The sequence below is a fragment of the Helicoverpa armigera genome, chromosome 1 (assembly GCF_030705265.1).
Source record: "Helicoverpa armigera isolate CAAS_96S chromosome 1, ASM3070526v1, whole genome shotgun sequence".
In the NCBI taxonomy this organism is placed as follows: Eukaryota; Metazoa; Arthropoda; class Insecta; order Lepidoptera; family Noctuidae; genus Helicoverpa; species Helicoverpa armigera.
The window spans coordinates 5,246,675-5,269,617 of NC_087120.1; the positions used below are offsets into that span (position 1 = coordinate 5,246,675).

Here is a 22,943-nt window from a genome sequence, read left to right on the forward strand (position 1 = left end):
CGACGTTTAAGTCCATCTCTTATCGATACACAAACATTGCTCCCGTCCATGCTTGTATTGCAAACAGAATCGAGAAATAAACATAAGCCAAACCATGGTACTGTGTATACAAAAATCGATTTTATCAGTTAAATATTGAAATCGATGTTTATAACTATGTGCGGTATATCTATTCTTGGAATTCAATCGTAAAAGGGAATGATTGGTCGAGACGGGAATGCGATCCATTATTGTGGGTAAAATGGAGTTCGTATAAACATGTTTGTGTCTTTAATTTTACCTTTAACGACGTGATTAGGTGTATCGAGTAAGTCTTAAAAATCTCGAAATAAATTAACAAGGTTGTAAACTAAAATGTCTTTTTAATTTACACCTTACATGCTAGTTAGCAAGAAAATACCTATGTTATTAATGCTATCAAAGTTGCTATGAATTTTTACAACTGCTCAATATTTTTGTTTAAATCGCCTGCATTACATATCGATTACATCCAACATAAAATATGAATAAAAGTCGAGATTTTCAATCGATATCCCACACCCTAGTTACAGAATACTGACTTAAATCCACGACCTATAGGCTATCTCACATTCTGACTGCAATTACGTTAGTCGTTAGCTAGTTACGCAAAACATTCTTGCGTACAAACTCTAATATGTTATTAATAACACAGATTACCCTAACTGGTTCTAAGTTACACCAGTCATTTATATTAAATTGTAATCAGTGTCAGATGCTATCTGGCAATCCTAAGCTAAGTTCAGTCTAAATTATTTTGTAGGAGAAGTAAATTATGACATGGGTGTAGACTGTAAAGTCGTGTTTATGGCTAGAAGATAAAGGCTTCTATCTGAGTTGATACAACGTAAACTACAAAAATATATGGAGAAGGATGAAACACTATAGTAAAAAAATAATTACGTAAAACTGAGTGATCTTTCACACTAGTTCATAAACCGTTCTTCACGAAACTGCTTTTTAGATTGGCAGTAAGAAGTGCCTTCCAAGTGCCTAAAATCTTACTTAGGGGTCGGAAAGGGAGCTACTTACATAGTATTTAGGTTGATGTATGCTGCTGTCACTTGGCAGCTAAATGGCCCAGCCTTGATGGGTATGCGCTAATCATCTTCGCTTAGCAACTGATGAGATAACGGAATCCGGCATACTTTAGTTGACATACCAGTCAATGGGATTCCAAACTTTTTTGAAGCCATAATGCTCGTCTCTTATCAGAGACCGCAATCAAAAATGGTATTATGTAAAACGCACTGTCATTTCCAAGGCTAAAAGGGCTTCAGGTAAAATACGGCAAATAACAAAATAATGCAAAGCTAGAACCTTGATATTCCACCTACTTGGTTCCAGAGAGGATGTCTTCAACCGTATTTTATACAAATTTATCCATAGCGTGTCATTAGCACATGAATATTAAATAGTTTTAAAACTAACATCGAAACAGTCTCGAAAAACAGACTTAACCGTCTACTTTACATACGAAAGCTATGAGGTAGTGTCATCTTAGCGTCGCATGCGCCGCTCGCACGTTTCATAGAAATACCAGCGCCTAATCACTTCGCGGTACCGGAGAAAACTCAACGGCGTCGTGTTAAAACAATTTTACACGTTCCTAGCATCGGACCGTCCAGAACCCGTTCTATACGGCCACTCTTTATTAGGACCTGTTGCTTCGTTTAGGAACTAGAAAACTCATTTAGTTTTCCGCACGTAATAGTATAATGTACGCACATTTTGCCGTCCGGTTTTAGCACCACGTTAATTTGACCGCTAAATCAGTCGACGTGTTTCTATTAATTAACGACTTTTTATTAACAAATGTGACAAATGCTTCTTTAGTGCTAAACTTTTTTTAATTCACACAAATTACGTATTAACTTGATTTTAGGCACGATTTCCTGTTGATGATGTTTTGACTATATTACCTATTCAATAGACCTTTTTATGCTATGCCTTAGATTTTTTGCTCGTAAATATTTTATTAGCTTAACAAATTATGTGCATATTTAAATAGATATTTTGCATATACCAAGAAGGGTAGATCGACGCCTAAGCATGCAGATAAAATGCCAGGAATCTAAAAAATGTATGCAAAATTCGAAAGTGACGCCTCGAGCTAAGAATCAGTAAGAATGGTCCATCCAAAAACATGTTCCATCGCATGTAGGATCAGTTATAATGCGGATAATGATAGGTGCCCTCAACATTTTGGCACGGGCCTAATTCCAACGGGTTTTATTATAAAAATCAGCAATTTGCCGCACGCGAAATCTGTGTTGCAAATGTGCTGGCCTGATTGACCATGTTCGGCGTCGATGGTGTTAACATGGTGTAGTCCTACGCGAAATGCGATGAAAGTTCCACAATTTGTAGTATTACGACATGGTGATAATTTGCTAGAGTGTTGACCACTCTTCAAATTGCTAGAAATCTTAGAAAACGCGCCTTTGATTTATTATTTATTTGCAACTCAATTGTTCTACGCTTTATTAAGCCGGCCATAATAAGTTTCATTTTATGTACATCAACATCAATGTTGCTTATGTCCTCAGTAAAGAGAATTCAATGCGATTTTATTTGAACTTTCTTAGTTGTAAAAGTCCAGAGAGGAATGTGGCATAACATATAATTACGTAGAAACAATACATTTCCTACGTGAGATCTGTACAGCATACTCAATATTTATTACCTACGTTATTACGTAACATAGGCTAGACTTCACAGAATTGCTTTTGCCAAGAAAACCACGCAACAGCGTTATTTGTATTCAATGATAACCTTTTGCCTATTAATATCATATTAAGCGGTAAATTTCAATAGTGACCTAAATAATGAGAAGATTACGTATGTAACGAGTACAGCACCATATAGGTAAGATTAAAGTATGCATTAAATATAAAAATTATAACCCTTGGGCTTTTGAATTTATGTTTCTGGCCAGACCCATCATTCACAAACCATTCATTCAAATACTTATTAAAAGAAAAAAATACATTATATTTTTAAAATGGAATTTCCCTTGAATGAGCTCATTTAGAAATGCACTTTTACTGACGCTGCATTCCAAGTTAACCTGATGTAGTGAAATATAAGATTCTAGTACTTATTATAGGTTACGTAGAATGATATAATCGCTTGCCATCAGTTCGTAAGTAGACAGATTAGCATTGATTAACGAGTGCTAATATAACAGTCATACTTTGACTACGTAATGAGAGCGGTTTCAAAATATTGTGATCGATATTTCAGTATACCTATGCTATTTTTATTTTAGTCTGAGGCGTTAATGGTTTGGTATTATATCATCATCTGCTGAGCCTTTTCCCAACTACGTCAGAATCGGCTTCTAGTCTTACCAGATACAGCTGAGTACAAGTACAAGGAATGACTGCCTATCTGACCTCCTCAACCCAGTTATCCTGGCAACTCGATACCCCTTAACTGATGGTCAGACTTTTTGGTTTCGGATTACCCGTGACGACTAGATACCAAAGTCGTTCAAGCATTAAATCATATAAAAATATAAGAATTATTCAAAGTTTTGATATTATAAGGAAAATTGTTCATCTCTTTTCTGATAAACTCCTTCGCAAAGTTCCCGCTAAAATTAACCGATTTGATTTCCCGCCATTTTATATGTCAACAAAGATGGCGCGGCGGTTACTTGCAACCAGTGTTTGTGTTTTAAAATTGTACCGTTTATCAGTTTACCCAGTTAGTTATCAGTGTCAACGACACTTAATCTGTGTCCACTATCATTATCTAGTTAAGTCATACATTAAATTATATTTTGGGTCATTACAGATTGTTTGTTTTGGAGTACTCTGCGTGTAGACTGTTTTAATGTTGTCCAAATATTAAACGAGAGAGGAAAATGCAGTGCTCTTGTGAAATTGTTTCATGGCTTAGTTATATGCATATACTTGTGAGAATATGGTGTTAAAAAAGATGCTATATAATGCCAAGTGTGGGTAGAGTAGTACGTAGAACCCATAAGATTTGCAAGTGACATTTAAATAAGGTAAACTCTCGTTAAAGAATTTTCTTTATAACTCTACGCAGAGCATTTCTAGTGCTGAGAGAAATTAAGTATATTTATAAACTTGCTGTTACATAGAAAACTAACTTACTACACACCGATAATCATCTATCTAGGGACCGCAGAGACTTCCAAGAAAAGGTCCCGGCGGAGGCTGCGCCGGCGCAAGAGAGAGACAGCAGCATACATCTCGTGCAAGCAAGAGCGAGACAAAAAGTCAAGTGGATTACCTTCACGACTAGTCTTGTACATTAATGTTATTTAAGCACTGTAAAGTTTTTTGTTTCTGTGTACTATGCACTTTACTAGAGTTTGTGTAATTTGTTGGCTCTCGAACATTCTTAGGTTTTGTTTTATATAGAAGTTTTAAACCTAGTCTGAAGCGACTGCTAACTAGTTCACCTCTGTCACTTCCTCATTAAACATGATTACATTTGAAGGCACTCGATTTACCTCATCAAGTCTGGGTAGAAACTTTTATAGGTACACCTTTTCAGGAATTCAATTACTTACCGAGCTTAATCTAGCAAACTAGTTTAACCTCGTAAGCCAAAGGCTAAAAGCCTTTCAGTTTCCTGGTAGCTTTAGTAGTTTTCTTTTAAGAGTGACAAATTCCGTGTCAAGAAGTCAAAGGCACAATTTAAAAGAAGATTGAAGAACAGTTCCGTCTAAGTAGGTATATTAATTGTTAAGACCCTGCACATTTCAGACTGAAGTCTCGAGTAGGGTTATTTTAAAATCTGCCCTATTAGGAATGCTTCCTGATTCCACCATAAACCATGTCATTCTTATCAAGCAAAGTCTAAAGGTAGTCTTATGGTGCTTGTTTCTTATAATGACGTCAGCGTTCTTCCCACGTGCCAACGAATTTGCCTTTTGCCCCACACTTGCATACACCTCGCTTAGTAAATAACAAAGTACAACCAAATTAGAACTTTAAACTATACCCAATTAAGCATAGAATGCAACAACTTATTCAAATCAGTAGTAAGTTCAAGCAGCAAGGCACGCGTCGATTGCGACACCGTGGGGCGACTGACGACGTAATTCCATTTTCAAAACGGTACATCAACGTGTGTTCAGTGAAAATAGCTTTAGGACAAATATAAATAAGGTCGAAATTGCCATGTGAGTTCGAGACGAAAACTAGACGCAAAGATCGCCCAGCGACACCGTCAGCCTACATGGTATTAGGCAACTGCATCATCAACCGGCCGAATACAAAAGTGTCGTATTGAAGCGAGGCTGTTCGTGACGCTGTGGCTTTTTATCGTGATGTGGTTACATGACATTGCAACGGTGGATGTAGGTGTATTTATTCAATATTTAAAGGCTTTTTGACCGAGCGGGGGCGATGGTTTGATAATGCAACTGTGTCAAAGGCTTCTTCCACGGGCTATAAAGATACATCCGGTCTTAGATTGCCAAACGAGACATTAAAGACTGTTATACAATTTTAAACAGGTGTGGATCGGAAGGTCTGTAGCTATGGTATGTAGGCGGACTGCTTTCCGACACGAAATTAATGTAAACTCGCCTTGTTTTATGGAGATCGTCTGTTTAAGTGTTGGTAAGTAGGGACGCTAGAATATTAACAACTCGAACCATTATACTTATCTGCAGAATTAGTCGAAGTATGTTGACGTTTCTGACACTTTTAATTATAAACGTTTTTCTGAAATAGAGGTGCATTTTGTGCCCATTAATGGCTCTGAATCATGAAAGTCTCTATATCACGTTTGTATAACAATCTTTCTCAATATAGTACAGAATTAAAACCTATAATTTAATCTTTTGCAAGGCTATATCAGGCTAGTTTCCAATAGACGGCGAAATCACCGTCTTAAAAGGATGCAGTAATGAGTAAGGAAGGAAGTGATTACTCAAACCAGAGATAAGTTCCTGCCTGTCTATGTCTAGGCGACTTCTTCCACGGCCTTCGTGAAGGTTTCGAAAATGAGGTTTCAATCTATGGTAGATCTAGTTGGTTGTGGTTGAAAAGCTATCGATATGAAGTGACTTATTAGAGTAGAATTTTGTTTTGGCCACGTTTGAAATGAGCTTTATTAGTTTACACGTTTGAATATTTTCAGTTCTGTTACTTATACTTACCTTTTTAAAGGAACGTATTTAATTGGTCAAATGGCTGCATAACAACACAGTAAACAATATCCTAAAATAATAAAATGTTCAAATTATTTATACAAAACAAAACGCAACAGTTCGAAATTAAAATTCATAAAACAATAAAATACCATCATATAATTACAAGCGTAATTATTGTTAAGTTCTTATAAAATAAATTGATCACTTCCCCGATTATGTGAACAATGTCATATAAAAGGTATTTTTAATGTTTTCTGAAAACTTCGTCATTAACGATCAGTTCTGACTTTTATAAGCAAATCTATCCAGCATTTCATGGCCTCTTAGTCAAACTGCTTAAAACTAACATAATCATGATGTCAGGTGAAACATTATTCTATGATCCTCTTGATCCAAAGACATATCTAGGCATTCAGGAAGTTATATACGGAAAGGTTTTCTTCTTCATCATCATTATCATCTCACCCATAGGACGTCCACTGCTAAACATAGGCCACCCCCTTAGATCTCCACAGATACCTGTTGGATGCGACCTGCATCCAGCGTCTTCCGGCGACCTTAGATTTTCTTATTGAAAGATATTTCTTGGAACTTTCAAGTCACAAACAGATCTCTGCCTTCACACCTCATCACAAGACCTCATAACTTCTTTCATCCCACATCCCTTCTTATAAATCTTAACAAAAATCTGTAGGTACTTAATTCTTTTCGTCGCGTACAAAATCCAGTAGTATTGAAGTGTCAACGGGTCAAATGTATGGGCCAACCTGGGAGGGACACAATGAACCGTGAATGGATATAACTAAGTATAAAGTTTTGAGTTTGAGTGTACCACGCTGGGCACACTTTCGACCTGCGTAGGCGCAGGGCACCGTTCTAAGTTATAAGCGGAGTTGGTTTTTGTTGATGAAGATATTTTGATCAAATGTGAATTGACTGGCCAGACATGCATGAAATAATGTTGGTCTCTTACAATAATGTTAATAATTAGGATACCGAATATTTTGTGCAGTTGACAGCTGTATTTTTTTGTAATGAAACGGACTTTTTTCGGATTGAAAAACATTCGACTGCATCAAGAAACGGTCCGACCATACAGGACTTAAAGACTTGCATCCCATAGAGATGTTATTTTTGATTCTCTTTTCAGCCTTAAAAGCTCTATTTGCCTTTAGAACGCCATACTTTTTACAATGAACTTAAAAACAAGTGAAGTCTCCAATCTCTGTTTTGTACCACACAAAAACATAATCCCTATCGAGAAGGGTCAGGGGGGGACCGGATTATAAATTTTCTAAAGAAAGTATGACGTGGGCCGCGGCGCGTGCCACGTTACGAAATGAACAACAAATGAACCTTCAAATATAAGAAAAAATATTGAATAAAGTGTTGATTTGATATTACATATTATATGTAGAGGTGGAGGTTCTAAATAAGTGAAAAATCATAAATGATGCATAGCTATGTTTCAGGACATCAATACATAGATCTGACACCATTTAAGGTTAGAAAAATCCATTGCCTTATTTACCTTGCCGTGTCTTTAAAGCTGTTTTGGAGCTTTTCAGGTTCTGAAATAGATTTCCTTCTTGAGTTTTTTCATCTAAATTCCAAGAAACCAACACATTATTTTGAACCATAAAAACTACTTGAAAAAACTGGTACCTATAACATACCCAGCCTTGGAAATCCCGGGACTTTTAAATCAAGTTTCAACGGTCCATTTGGACCAATAAGGCGTCTATTGTAAGAGTCATAACATAACATACATACATACAAGTGACGGTTATACTTACACTATATATCATCATGTAGTTCGCAGAAACCGAATTACTTACAATATTCAGTACAAAAACATTCGTTGTAATATGATAACGACTAGTAGTATTTTGCATGTTATGTACTCAGTAAAGATTTTAACAAAACATATTTGTCCTATTCAATAGGCGAAGTAATTACCGGAGTTTCTAGTTTGTCCTATACATATATACCTATAAATTGCTAAAAACATGATTTTATTATCGTCAAACTATATTATTATCGTCATCAGCCACCTTCAGTTAGGTATACCATTTTTTATTTAGGGTCGGTGCAGCATGCCTTCTTCCATGCTATTTTCTAAAACGTCATCTCACAGTAACATTCTGTTCTGTCTTGTCAATAGTCTTTTACACAATCCATCCATCGGTTTTTGATCTTTTCCTTCCATGCTCTGATCATTCCGAACAAAATACTGACTGAATAGAAACTGTATAAAATACTAAATTTAAAAAGAAGTTTGAATTCCACCAAATGTTAGTATTATTATAATCTGTAATCGAATGCAAATAACTGAATGTTTGTTCTCCTTGGCCCGATAAACGTATGTTTCCTAGTGATATCCCGAATATGTTCGATTTATTTACAAAGGCACCCTTGTATGTATCCTTGAAGATACGCACTGATATGACCTTGTAATGATATTTTATTACATAAGGTGGATGGAACATTTAACGGTAGATATGCAATCCAAATAACTTCGAGTGGCCTAAATAAATAAAATAAAAAAACATTTTATACAAACAGCCAGTTTATGCCAGAAATTAAATTTGAAAATCGAATTCACCGCTTGAATAGGCGCGGTTGACAGCTAAATGTTTCGAATAAACAAAAAAATCAATTACAAGCCATGAACAGTGACAAAAAGTTTTCTTGTTTACGCTTTTACTTTGACAAAGGGTAAGTCAAATCATCGTTGAAAAGCATTAGCTATTGGAAAATAAAAAGCGCATGTAATTTCGTTGTTTGAATAATTTTGAGCCTTAAAAAATGCAATCGTTTTCTTTGAACAGAAAATAACAATCTTGGACAATACAAAATATAGGTACAGAAGCGAGGCCGTTAATTAATCAATAATAAAATTCTACAGGTCTAATAAAACACGGCAACAAAATATAAAAACTGATTACTAAAAAATATTTTATACGACCGGTAATTGGTACCGCCACCTCACAGCTATTAAATGGGACACGGGAAACTGTAAGGTCACAAACGGCTTAAGCAAATATTATATTGACACAGAACTGAGAATTTTTGGAAGTGTGGATACAAGTTTCCGATACCAAGTCCTTGTATTGCTGTATTAAGCGAATGTTACGAAAGAAACAAGTTACGTACTGTTAATTAAAGTACGATGCATTTTTTGTTAATTACGCACATTAATAACAAGCTTTTATAATGAAACAAAAGCAAGCCTTTGACATTAACTGCCTACGCAGTGACGTATCTATTGATGAACACTTAATGTGTAATTAAAGTAATCATTATAATTACAAAATGGCTTTCAATTTATAAACAAGATTTTCGGAGAATAATAACAAACCCCTTTATAATAAACCTCGCCATTCTCTGTTGCACACCTGTCTAAAACTTTGACAGGATATTAAAACCTTTTTCGACTCGTTTCTAAATTATCTGTGGTTTTATTTAAATTTCGAATGTTGCGTCAGGGCCAAATTCGCGCCTAGACTAGGTTGTTGTTATTTTTTAATGTTTCATGTAGGCTGCGCCCACTTAGGGTTACCATATCTCAGGATTTGTCCTGAGATTTCAGGATTTTTCGACTCTTCTTAGGATTCCGGCCGGATTTAGCAAATCTAGTGATAGCTCAGGATTTTGAATAAAAACAGGTTACATTTTAAAGATCTCTCTTATTAAACTACTAAAAATAATCTTCTTTCGGTAACAATTGTAGTTAAAATCAATACTTATGTATTAATTTAAACAAACTTAAAATAATCTTCTTTTGGTAACAATTGAATTAAAACGCGTGCGCAAAATCCGCAGTGTATACAACGATAATAATACGTTTTTGAGAGAAACTTCTCATCTGTAGAAAATCTCAGGACTTTTCCATGGAAATCAAGCCTTTTCTCCGGACTTTTGATTTTTTCATCTGGTAACCCTACGCCCACTTGCTTCGCTTCGTGGTGTTGAAAAGAAACGTGGGTTAGTAGTAAATATCATTTAGCAACACAATAGAAGATCAAATAGACCTTCGTCCATTGTTATAAGGTTGAATTTCGTTAATCATGTTTGTAAATAAAATCGACTAGTTTTAAATATGGCAACCCACACACCCCCTCGAAACTTTTTATTTCGCAATTAACACGAAGGATAGCTGCTTTCGCTTCGCTATTCGTGGAATATACTTAACAGATGGCAAATACGTTTTTAATTACTTAATTCTACAGTTCTCACATCGGTTCTTTTATAAGACTGCACGAGTTGAAGTACCAATACTTTTGTTCAATACAAGATTAAACGAGACACAACAGACTATCCACCTATTATTTCATTACGTGGCGTACAATATGTTCTCTTTGCCACAATTGAAACAAAAACAAAAGAACAACTCAATTTAGCCACACATCTGCGCTACCAACCTCTTTAATCCAAAACTTTAACAAATGACAAGCGACCATGGAGCATAAATCCCAAATGGAGCACAAGTACACTATGTAAAGTGTAAAACAACGTGTAGGAACCACCTCCCGATTCGAGAGAATTTTAACGACCAGTTCAACAAGTTCCGCTGCTTAATACATGTGCCCAAAGGCCTAAATGAACCTCACAGCAGATTCGTATCGAATTAATTGGTACTCGTGACTTTGGACAACTTATGTAGAATGTACTTACTTGTTAAATTGGTGGGGTTTTGGATAGAGTTTTGTCTTCATTTTATTGGGAGTGAACTAGAAGTAGAATATTCTAAAATATTTTTTTGCTATGGAAAATTTGGTACCTATATTTTCAGCATTTTGACAGTGGTTTCATCTGCGACTTTAAGTAACTTCTTCCCCAGAGTAAAGTCTCTCGGTTTCTGTCTATCTTCATAAAGTTACACCCTATCTTATTCAGATATTATACTAGAAGCTCAACAAACAAACACACGCATTTATATTAAATCCAGTATTGGATACATGGATCGTGGTTTTTATAATGATTCAGATCATTATGCAAATCTAGGTATGGTGATATAATTAAATTAGAGTTGTATTTTTAAGAAAACCTGTTCCATGAACCTCGTTCGTCCATTGGACTCTATGGTCTCAGTTCTCTAACCGTTTTTCAATGTTAGAAAAACGTGTTCGTTTTTTAAACAAAAATAAAGCTCTTTGCTGTGTAATTAAAAAAAATACTAATGATTTTTTTTTCTTTTGCAGGTAAGCGTCAACGTCAGCCAGTACGTAGGCAGTTAATACATAGTGAGTGCATTAGTGTTACTGCAACAAAACAAACAATAATGGGCAATAACTTTATCATCATATAATATGTTAGGCAACCGCCGTGGGTAGTCATTGGCAACCACCAGTTCTAATGAACACCCACTGGTTAACGATTAGTACGTACCTAAAGAGGTCGTAGAGAAATCAAAATTGACAAATTATGAATGGATCGTATGCTAGGACAGGTATAACTGGCTTCAATTATAATATTTGACGTTGTTTTTATTAGTGAAGTGGTTATTTAATAAGGTCTTCCGCCTTCGAATACAGTAGGTAGTGGTTGAAGAGTGAAGCACACAAACATAAGCGTTTTTAATGTCACACTGTGGTAGAGTACCTATCTATAATCCTCTAGGAATGAGCTTCTATAACAACGCTTGCTTTGGCGGATTGGCCATTTCAGACTTTGAAGCCCAGGTTTTCTTGACTTCACATTAACCTTCTCAGTCATTGGTGTCCAAGATACACTTACAAATTACACAAAACATAGAAAAGGGATATATTGTTCATTAACTTGAAATAATGGTGGTTTAAAGGCCGGACCACCACAACAGACTTTACATTCAAATATTTTCATAAATAAACACCTAATAAAAAACAACAAAATACTTAAATGAATTAAAAACGTAATCTTAATACTTAACTAAGCCCAGTTTATAATTTTACAAGTTCAAAAAGGTTTTTATCGTCACGATCTCGCGTCAAAACCCGGCTGTCGCATTTAATATAAAAATATCAGGTTTTTCGATGAATATCACTGATATGCTTCGAAGGTAGAAGAGATAGTATCTAAACAAAATATTTAAAACACTTAAAAAGCTGAAATAGTTGAAACTTTATACTAACGGTTAGAAGTTATGCTTCGACGCATGCCGTTGATGACATTTCATCCGAGAATTCTTTCTCTATCAAACTGGACTTTTAATATCTGTGAATTCTTGTCAAAGATAACAGTTCTTTTTTTATATAATTAACATGAGACTAATAAAGAATTATGTGCATTAATAAAATCGCTAGGTCTCATGCGTATATGTTTATAGTTGCCACGCAAAATATGCATATCTTTGTAATTAATTCAACCAATTTTAGTGTCGTTGACCATATTTCGATAAGGAATTTGAGAATTTATTTCAATAGCATATTGGTGGACGTATCAAAAACTGATATTGGAAAAGTTTTTTTGATATTTATCATATACGATTTATATGACAGCTTCAACCGTGGTACATGTAATATGATATTTCGGGGCGACTGCCTTAGGAACCGCGGTCAATCATCTTACCACAGACTTAAGTATGCATAATTTTACCACCCATTCATTTGTACATATATCAGGCTACTTCATGTTACAACTAATTTGATACTATGTCAGTTTAAACCTTCCATCTTCGTAGGAAAACTGCCTGAAAAAAGAAGCTACATCGTACTCTAAGTTGAATTTTAAAATGTATTGACTTCAACCGTCATAACAACTTGTAAAGCAATTTCATCAACATTTAAAAGCAAATCACATTCTTCTTACATTAGTTAGCATTAAGTGTTCGATAAACTAAAAGGTTCTAATGTTTTGTTGGCGACTTTTCAACCGAGATTACAAACAAGAGTGGCTTTGCTTTTAGATAAACGTTAAGAGCATCGAGACCTTACTAATGTGACCACAATATTTTATTGCACCTTAAAACCTTTTTTGAGTGATTTGATGAGTCTTATATTTTGAGCCGAAGTAATAAATTACTTTAGTTATCTACCCATTCACAAAACTTCGGTAAATTGTATGTAAAATACTGATTAAATATACGTCTCAGTTTATGTATTTAAGCCTGAATAATTACAATACGAGAAAGCATGTTATTTAGTGATATGAAAAACCATTTTTTAACAAATGTATTCAGCATTTCAAAATTCAATATTTATACACAAAACAATACATAAAGTAGTTCAAAAACATTGTGGAGCAATGAGGAGGCTATAAAAACTGGAACTAATATGACAAAGTTATAACACATAAAATTAATGAAAGCGGTCATACGTTTTGAACGAGACCCATCTCTCATAGCGAACGAATCATGGTCATCCTTCACGAAGGACAGTAAAAAATGCAGCGACCATCCAGTTGATTTACAACGTTCTTTCGCTCTCAGATTTCACGGTCGACTCGTAAAGGTATAGTATTCCTGCTACGTGCACAGGTAGACATAGCCAAACCATTCTAGTACTACGAACCATGGAAATTCGACACAGTGTCCAATGAGCGCCAACTTGGAGCCGCGAACGGTTCCCTATGAACTATTCTAATAAATAATGGACCAAGAAGCTCCGGTATTCGCCTTTGCAGAATGATCTTGCATTTGATTATTATAATATTTGATGATAATTTACATACCTCTGTATATTATTTATTGCAGTTAGAAAATAATAAAATAAGGTGAATCAAAATCCATATTTTGTTACCTTGTCATCAGATAAGACTTTAATATATTTACGATTTTCCCTAAGTTCGTTTTAAGTTATTAATATTTTGGAAGATACTCAAGTTAGGTATATCGTTTAGGTTACAAATGATTCATGTTTAGGCTTAGTGTAGGTGTCCGTATCAATGGAATAACATTAAATACTAATGTAGGTAGAGTTTTTATTGCAATATAAACAAATAAATTATGTTAAGACGTTTCATGTTATTTATAGTGCATTGCTAATTGTTAAGTTAAGTATATGTTTTATATCTGCAACTTAATGGGCGTTTTAAGAAAAGTGATACGAGAGTCCCTCAGCACCGGACATGCGTCAAAATACCTGTTTCACTTCGCACACTTAGAGCGTATAAATTGTGTATTTTTAACTCAACCACATCAAAGCGGTCACGCGTAATTCAAATATGAGACGTTTTAGTGAAACATTTAAGATGTCCTACCATTTTTCGGTTGAACACCGCATACAAGATCGTTTACAACCTGTTTACAAAATGGACTCGACTTTTTTTAATGTTAAAAGCGTTATCTCTTTTTAGAAGTTCCCTCTGACAATTTTAAAAGCCTCGTCGTATGTGAACTCTTGTTTTTTATTTATCCCTCTTTGGGATGTCGCCGCATGGTCACTCTTAATGGGGCATGTAAAATTATTAATAATTGCCATTTTATTTCCAGTTTCGTGTTTTGAATGATTCTCATGTTTTTTTCTTTGGTATGGTTAAATAGTTTTGCGTAACCAGGTTCCATCTGTGACTTGTGTTGGAGAAATTACATGGTCAGGCGCCGCGGCGCACCATACGTGATTTTATTCCGATGTCTCTCATCTTATGAAGATCGTAAAGTGCGGGGTAAACTTATATCTGATTATCGATACCACTTTTACAGTTCCCGTTTCAATTTGCATGCATTGATAATTGTTATTTTAATTCGAGGCGTTGTTAAATTTAATGTCCAGCGTTTACCTCTGTGCGTTGCATTAAAAGAAATTGCCAATCACTGTTTGAAACAAGAGTTTATTGAATAAGTGCTTGTGATTTTACGTTGAACTCAGCACAAACTACATGATGTACCTCTACCATTAAAATTCCCAATTTGCTATAGTTATTTAGAATTGATCAGAAGATCTCACATTCACATGCCGCTTTACATGATCTTGTACATTCTGATTACGGTAAGAAAAGGCTTATTTTAGAGGAAAGCCTATGTTTTTAAAGTAAGTAAAGAGTACAAAGAACCTACTTCTAAAATCAATGACGATCCCATTTATGAGGTACTTATCAAAGAACCAGGTAAGGTACCAAACCACCAAACACAAAATTACTAATTTACAAACAAAAATACTGTTTGAAAATCGAAATCGTTGAAAACCGACTACACAAGCGACATTAGTTTATTTCGTGTGACACCTAACATTTAACCTGTATTGTTTTAAAGAAATTTACATTTTCGTTGGTTCATTACACTCGTTTCCAAGTAAAATAACATTTGGGTAAAATTGCAGAATATGTCTTTGACCTTCTTTGTTTTGTTCTATTAAAATGAGGTTCGTTGTTTAAGTTTTACACATCCTGTCGGTTGAATCGGGGTAAACATGGCATACCTAATTATTAAAAATATGGGAATGTGGGAATGTAATCAGCGTTGGGTAGAGGTTGTTTTCTTGTTAAATGGCTCCTAAGTCCTACGCTGGTGTATTCTTAATTCCATCATTGCCCTGATATTATTAGGTTGGTTAACCCAAAGTTTTATGATATTTTTGCTACTTGTTTGTACGACTTTTTGTTGATATTGTTGGTAATTTATCCAAAATGGAGCGCCCATATAACATAACATATTGTTCTTAATGTATATTTGACCAATCAGATAAACCGGGTATTAATACGTCGTACCATTTAAAATCAAAGTCGCAGTAAGGTGAATGAGTCTACTACAAAAAGTATTTAGTAAAACCTATTTATCACGTCCATTAATCTTGGTAATAATATCTCGATGGACTTTAAGGCTAAAGGATACGCTTCGGCTGAGTTGTATATCTACAGATTCTATTGCTAAAACTATTTGGCCTTCGGACTCCACACATCGTTATTATTTCCTTCCCATATGACTCACGACCAAGACATGTTTATTGGTGTTTGTTAGAACTACGCAACAGCATACACGTGAAAAGATTAAAATGAGATCGAGGACCAAACTCGTGATTGAAACACATTGCGCGCCAATCACCTGTCAGACTCAGCAACATCAGACAAACCCTTCTATGTGAACAAACATTAACTTTGCATATTTAAATTCCACTTCGCTTTGCGTTTTAAGCAATTTTCTTAAAGACGGGTATTGAGTTTTAATATGTATAAAGTACAACGAATTCGTCGCATTTACATTCACAGTGACTGACTATTTGCTACAAATACAAGAACAGCATGAACGTCCAAGTTATTCAGTTTTATTCGCATTTGCACGGTTTTAGGAATCCGATGTGATTCGCATGTGATATTCGGCCGTTTCTCGTGTTTTATGGGAACATAAACCGTCGATCGTTACGTTACAGCACACTAAGCTTGAAGAGCTCGGTTTACCACTTTGTTAGTCGTTAATTAAAGAAGAAGCTAACAAAATTAATTCTCGATTTAGCATTATGTGCTATCAATAGGGCAGAACCGGTACAAAAATCACCAATGTTAATAAGACGGTTTAAAATGTAAGTAGTATGCGAGTCTATTCGATACACACGCGCCTCGTCCGAGCGGCCGGGCACTTCGACATCGCGCGATAATTAGTTTTCGGCTGTCTAGCGGTCACGAATCCGAACATTCCAATGTATTGCCGACTCATCTAAAGGCTTATCTATATAGATACAGGTGTTTTTGTGTACAATCTCTATACAAATCAGTTTGCGAGGCGGTTGGAAATGTGAACGTGATAGACAAGAAACACTGGAATAATAAACTTTTTATTATATCCCTTCAAATCAGTTGAATTTAGATTAAGCCAACGTCTACAGCCACGCGGACGGCATTCACAAGCCGCATCTTGTGTTCCTCGTGTTTAATTGGAGTCAACGGCCACAGCTCCTCTAGTGGTATGCGCTCACACTCGGGGTACTTCTTTTCAAAGGATTGTAGAGTGTCCCAACGTTCGTTCGCCAACAAGGGAAACGATGTTACGGAAGCTAGCAAACCGTATGAACCGTACTTCTTCAATTCCTCTTTTAACATGTGAAATGAAAATACCTTGCTCGCATCCACTCCCATGTCGGCCAGATAATACTCTAAAGAAAGATAGTAAACTTCAACTGCCTCCCAAAATTCTTCCTTGCTACGACACAAGCTGCTGCACATCATTATGAAGTACGACAGATCTGTAGCAGGAGAAGCACATCTTAATATTTGAAAGTCAATAGCTACAGCTTTATCTTTGCAGCAGAGGAAGTTGGAACACCAAGCGTCTCCATGATTAAATACAGGGTGATCGCCTCGACTATTTACGATACGAATCAATTGCCCATAAAGATCATCATTAACAACTGCGTTAAATTTCTTATAGTAAGTACTTTCCGAATCTTCAAACTCTGCGATAACTTTTTTATCTATATTTATACTTTCCTGTAGATAGCTAGCATACCAGTCTCTATTCTTCTCATTGTAATAAACTTCATTTAATCCATTTGCGAATTTTGCAAAAGTGTCAGGTTTTTTAACCCTTAAGGCCATAGACACAGCGTGGAAGTGCGCCAGCGATTTGAGAGTCAAGTTTCTTTCGTATACAGTTGGAAATACAGATATAGCTGAACATTGGCTCTCAGACATGTCTTCCATCAAAATATAATCATCATTACCATCAAGATGACAGTCGAAGCACTTTGGTAGATAATTCTGAATCCTCTCTTTTGCCCCCGCGGCGATTTGGGTCTCACACAAGATGGGTAAAAGAGTTGTGAAAAATAAAGCTTCTCTTTCGAAAAGTGCTTGACAATTGAGCGATTTTCTCAACGTTGCATCACTTATTAGGCCTTTTACTACAAACTTGGCTTCATGGTTCTTGCCAGTCACTTTGATCCTGTACACTGCACTGATCAAGCCCTCTCCTGCGGGAGCAGCTCTCGTTATTTCCACACTTTGGACATCGTCCTCACTATTCGTTCGCAATTTAAATGCTTTATCTACAACATCTTGTGTCAGATGCTTAGAAATTGAAGCTAATGTTAACTGAACCATTATTGTGGTATGAGTGGTATGTGCGTTTGGTGTAACCATCCTTTAAATATTCTTGCAACAGATGTTATTATCATGTCTTGTTTTATCGCCCTTGTTGATATTTGCCTTCTATAAATTATGCAAACGTTGAAAACTCTTAAATAAATTACGTTAGTATTTGAATAAATATCAAGAAACAGCAACGTCGTGATTGTTGATAAGAAATCAGATTGATTTGTTGAATGTATTATGATGCAATCCTTGTCATAGTGTCATCTTATTATCTCAAACAATGAGGACCTTCTTATTGATTAAAGTATACGTTCACGAGGTCAGTTGGGTAGGTTGTCATGCGAGTCTGAAATACCACATTTTGGATACCTTAACGAGCACGTCGCACAGGCGTTCAGTGCGCGTCATTCAATCAAATGTGCCATAATTACAGTGTCTTCTGTTAAGGTAGGGTCGTGCTCCTTTGCTTTAGAGTCCTAATTTGGTGTGTAACATCAGGATGATGGAGGACATAGTGCGAGGCTCGGGGCGAGCTCGTGACGAGGCGTGCAAACGTCTTCACGAACCGCCGCCGGAGACCTGTACCTGCTACCATTTCTCATGCAGACCTTTATTACGCCTCACTCTATTTTATGGATGCCAGTAATGTTGGGTATTTGTAATTGGTAGACGTTCCTACGTGGCTGTTTGTCGATGGAATTCTCCTGTTGTATTTTCTGAACTGGATAATTTTTGGCTTTAAATCAGAAGTAACTGATGCTCGTAGACTTTAGAATCTAAGATCATAAAATCAAGTGTTAGTATGAGTAGCTACTCAAAGCGTCGTGTGTTTTCTAACTTTTTCCATAGCTACATACATTTGATGATGAACATTATATTATTTGATCAGTAGTACAAATAATAAGGAGGAATAATTAAAATAAATATCTTCTGTGAACCCTATAACCATTACGTGTTTCTAACGTAACAAGAGCAGTTATTGACTAATATGCTATAGGTGCACAAATAGTTATGCAAATATGTATATTAAGTCACACGATACAATTCAAACAAGGTTATCTCGAACATATAGACTTTGTCTTATTTGCAACATTTATAATTAGTTTTTTCTACTTATTGTAAATAATGTTACAATGTAGTTTAATTCTTTTTTAAATATAATACAAAATCGCTACTGAATAGTGATGGCCTTGTGATCGTTTTGTTGTAAACAAAATTATCGATGTTTTAAAGTGCCTTAATAATATATGCGAGGTATCGGAATGGATGCTTGGCGCCGGGGTACATTATATTACTGCAACGATTTTATGCCGACAAAAGTCTTTTGATACGTGTACAGTCAACAACTAAAGTTATTAAAAACTTGAAGACTTATTTATATACAGACTTTAAGTACAAAGCAAAAAATCCTATTATTCAAAACTTAGGTCGGCAGTTTGTTGGGAAATTCGCAAACATAATCTTCCCAGGCGTTTTAAGTGATTTATCTATTTTAATTCTTATTTTTATCCAATCAAGATTGTACAAGAATTTTATTAAATCGTTTTAATAAAAAATGTTGACGCAATCAAGTAGGTATGGTGTTGATTGTACTTTTAATTTCTTCATAAGATAGTGATGTCCCTTGGTGACTGGTTGATACTTTACTTTATCGATATACCAAATTTTTATATATTTTTAATTAACCAAGTAATATATTGTGTCTTATTGGTGTTTGCTTGTAATGCCGATTACTAACAATTTATTTTTTCTGCGCACGCGGCTAAAGGACTGCGGTATTTCCATAACCTCAAAGGTAAGTCATACACAAACTAAAGAGAAACACTAATAAAAATAAAATTGAGCAAAACGTATCGATACAAAATTATCGATACTTGCACAACATTAAGCCTTGGCAGCACTTACAGTGATTACTCGATATAAGGGAGCGAGAAGCGAGCAGTGAAAATAATTTGACATTAACCACTATGCACGAACGAAACATATTACCATAAATTCTCCAGACGTGAAGAAATATTCTAGAAAATACTTAAAGAGATATAAATCTTAATTCAAGTAATTTAAATTAAAAAATCTGATTTAGAGCGCATTCCGGTTTTCCGCTCAATTTTTCCGCGGAAAAACAAAATGTGAATGCGCTGATAAGTGCTATCAAGTGCCTATTTTGTTTTTTCTTGTACTATCCTAGCTAACAAATACTAACTACATCTATATCGTTCTTTGTAACTTGCTTATTTCAATCAATACTAACATGGTTTTCCTTTTGCGCAAGCAGAGCATGAAACTGGATTTTTCCGCAATGAAAATGGTAAGTCTATCTAAGCTACCATAATTTTAACTTAATTTCCCATGTCTTGACCCCAATATTAATAGATTCCCTTTTTTGCTCAGTTACTATGCCAGTTTTTAAATCTTGCATTTAGGTAGATTTTTGCCATAATAAGTAATCTAAGGACCCTTGCTTTTCAAATGCAATTTTTTAACATTTTGCACGAACCACATATTAGGGGCGAGTTCCACCATTTAACTATAACGATGAACAAACCATAACCAGCCGTATACTTGCCGCTCATTGATCATTGGCGATTTGACAACTGAAAATCGTTTGGGTATAGTTAAATTGTGCAACTCTTCTCAAGTAAAAAATAAGGTTTTTTCTACAAATTCTTTTTATAAACATTGCCAAGCTTTTCTAGAGCTTTCCGAATTTTTATATAACACAGGCAGGGCAGAACTAAGGGAAATAAATAAAAACCCCATTATGCATCGCATTGGCTTACTTATATGAACTTTGTTTCAAGCATCCACGGAACGCCATCCCTTTATGCAAGAAGGTAAGCATGGCATGGAATAAGCTAACGGCAATTTCTATAACCTATCCAGAGATTTCTTAATGCTTTTGTCATAAAATCCAAACACTAAGAGCTATCGTATGACGCGCACTTCTAACTGCAGATAGTTATAACACCGGTAGCCAGCTCTAAGTGTCAAAACTATACTTCTGGTAAACAAATCCAAGGAAAGAAAGGTTATTGAAGTGCTTGAGTAGTAGCTTATATAAGTGTAAAATACTCCATCGCTTAGAAACTCTAGTGTTTAAGTTATATTTCCATTCAACTAAGCTTGGCTGTAATTTTTCCGCATCTTGTTTTACAACATATTATAGTATACCTAGATCCCACCAAAAACATTGAATGTAAAAAAAAAGCCAATCCTCTACGCAATTCCTCCACCGTAAAAAGTTTTGAGATCGCATAGAAGCCAAGTCCTGTTCAACATTATTTGTAATAATAAATCAATATTTTGTGACTATATCAATAGTTTCGTTCACTTTACAATAATATTGACTTGGCCATGAGCACAATAAACTACAAATATAATACAGCATATCTTGGAGAGGTGAAAGTCAAACATGAAGTTTAAAATCAAATAATTAAATACTTTTAGTTTATTCGATTGTTACTAAATGTCCGACAGTCAGTATCATCCAACATCAATGAACTGCACATGTACTATGGTGCATGTTTAGTCCATGGTGATCTCAAATTCCAATCAGTCCAATCGTAAAATCATGTCCATAATATATATTTATCAATTCAACACATTATTTCAAGGAGCGACTTTTAACTTGTGCTCATGGCCAAGACAATATTATTGTAATGTGAACAAAACTATTGATATAGTCACAAAATATTGATTTATTATTACAAATAATGTTGAACAGGACTTGGCTTCTATGCGATCTCAAAACTTTTTACGGTGGAGGAATTGCGTAGAGGATTGGCTTTTTTTTTACATTCAATGTTTTTGGTGGGATCTAATTTATTTTTTGTAGGTCTCTTTCTTCTCTAAGTATATAACAAATTAAATTAACTTACATGCAAGTAACTAAATATATAACAAACTAAATATTTACACCTAAAGTAGCACGTAAACAACATTTTTTTTAACTAAAACATTTCGAATTCTTGAATCGAATATCTTTTAGAATAAAAGAGATCTATTTCAGAGGTAAATGGCGCTATCACATGAAATTATTCGGTTTTTTTTTAGTACTACTTATACTAAGCTATGTAACGAAACCATAGCGCGATTTAGACCAGAACAACGCCATCTATCGAGCGAGCATGCAGTATTTATTGCACTGCATTAATATGAAAGATTTTATCTGGATTTTATGATTATTCATTTCATTTTAACCTAGCTTTTTTATTCATATGTAAGTATATTTAATACATAATAACAATAGTGGTATATTTTATTACGTAACAATAAAACAAATAGTGACATTTTGTACATAAATAAATAACAAAGTTATCAATGCAGTCAAAATACATACACAATGTTCTTGAAAAACCGCAAATATAAATTTGTTTCCTATTTTTTTTTAAGTTTTAAGGTTTTTATAATTTTTCCTTTATATGTAGCTAATAACCTATCTTGGTGCCAAATTTGAAGGTTCTAAGTTTGCTAGAAGTACCTTAGACTTTTGATGATCGGTCAGTGAGTGAGTCAGTGACAAAATGGTGTAACTTTGATCGCTCATAACTCGTAAACTGTTTATTCAAATGTCTTGTAATTTTGAGACTGAGCTTGTTCTAATACTTACTCTTGGTCATCGAAAACTTAAACTCTTAGCTTTGTTCACATGGAAGATACAGGGGGCTGAAATAGCCGCGAAACGCTTCGAGAAAAGATAGTACGGCCGTGCCCGTTTTGCTCGAGTCTTGGCTGGGGCACTGCCGTGCCCTCAGATTCTATAAATCACTTAAAGTATGGAATGCTGCATGATTGTGCTTTAACATTAATAAATAAAACATACACATAATCAATTTGCCATTAA

General features: G+C 35.1%; 2 protein-coding genes across 3 annotated transcripts in view; one reads left to right on the plus strand and one right to left on the minus strand.

Moving 5' to 3' along the window:
- The window catches only part of LOC110375773 (epidermal growth factor receptor), a 108,469-nt gene that overhangs the window by 59,390 nt on the left and 26,136 nt on the right, over nucleotides 1-22,943 (plus strand). Inside the window, exons 1-2 of one of the 2 annotated variants that reach the window (XM_021334022.3) lie at nucleotides 19,873-19,895; nucleotides 20,376-20,408. The exons of the other annotated variant lie outside the window; for it this stretch is intronic. The gene's annotated coding sequence lies outside the window, so the exon portion shown is untranslated. Of the gene's footprint in view, nucleotides 1-19,872; nucleotides 19,896-20,375; nucleotides 20,409-22,943 lie in introns of those variants that run through there. 2 annotated transcript variants of the gene reach the window in all.
- LOC110375775 (uncharacterized) lies at nucleotides 16,827-18,140 on the minus strand. Its single transcript, XM_021334023.3, has one exon. It carries the CDS (start codon nucleotides 18,107-18,109, stop codon nucleotides 16,874-16,876), a length of 1,236 nt encoding a protein of 411 aa, XP_021189698.3. The 5' UTR covers nucleotides 18,110-18,140; the 3' UTR covers nucleotides 16,827-16,873.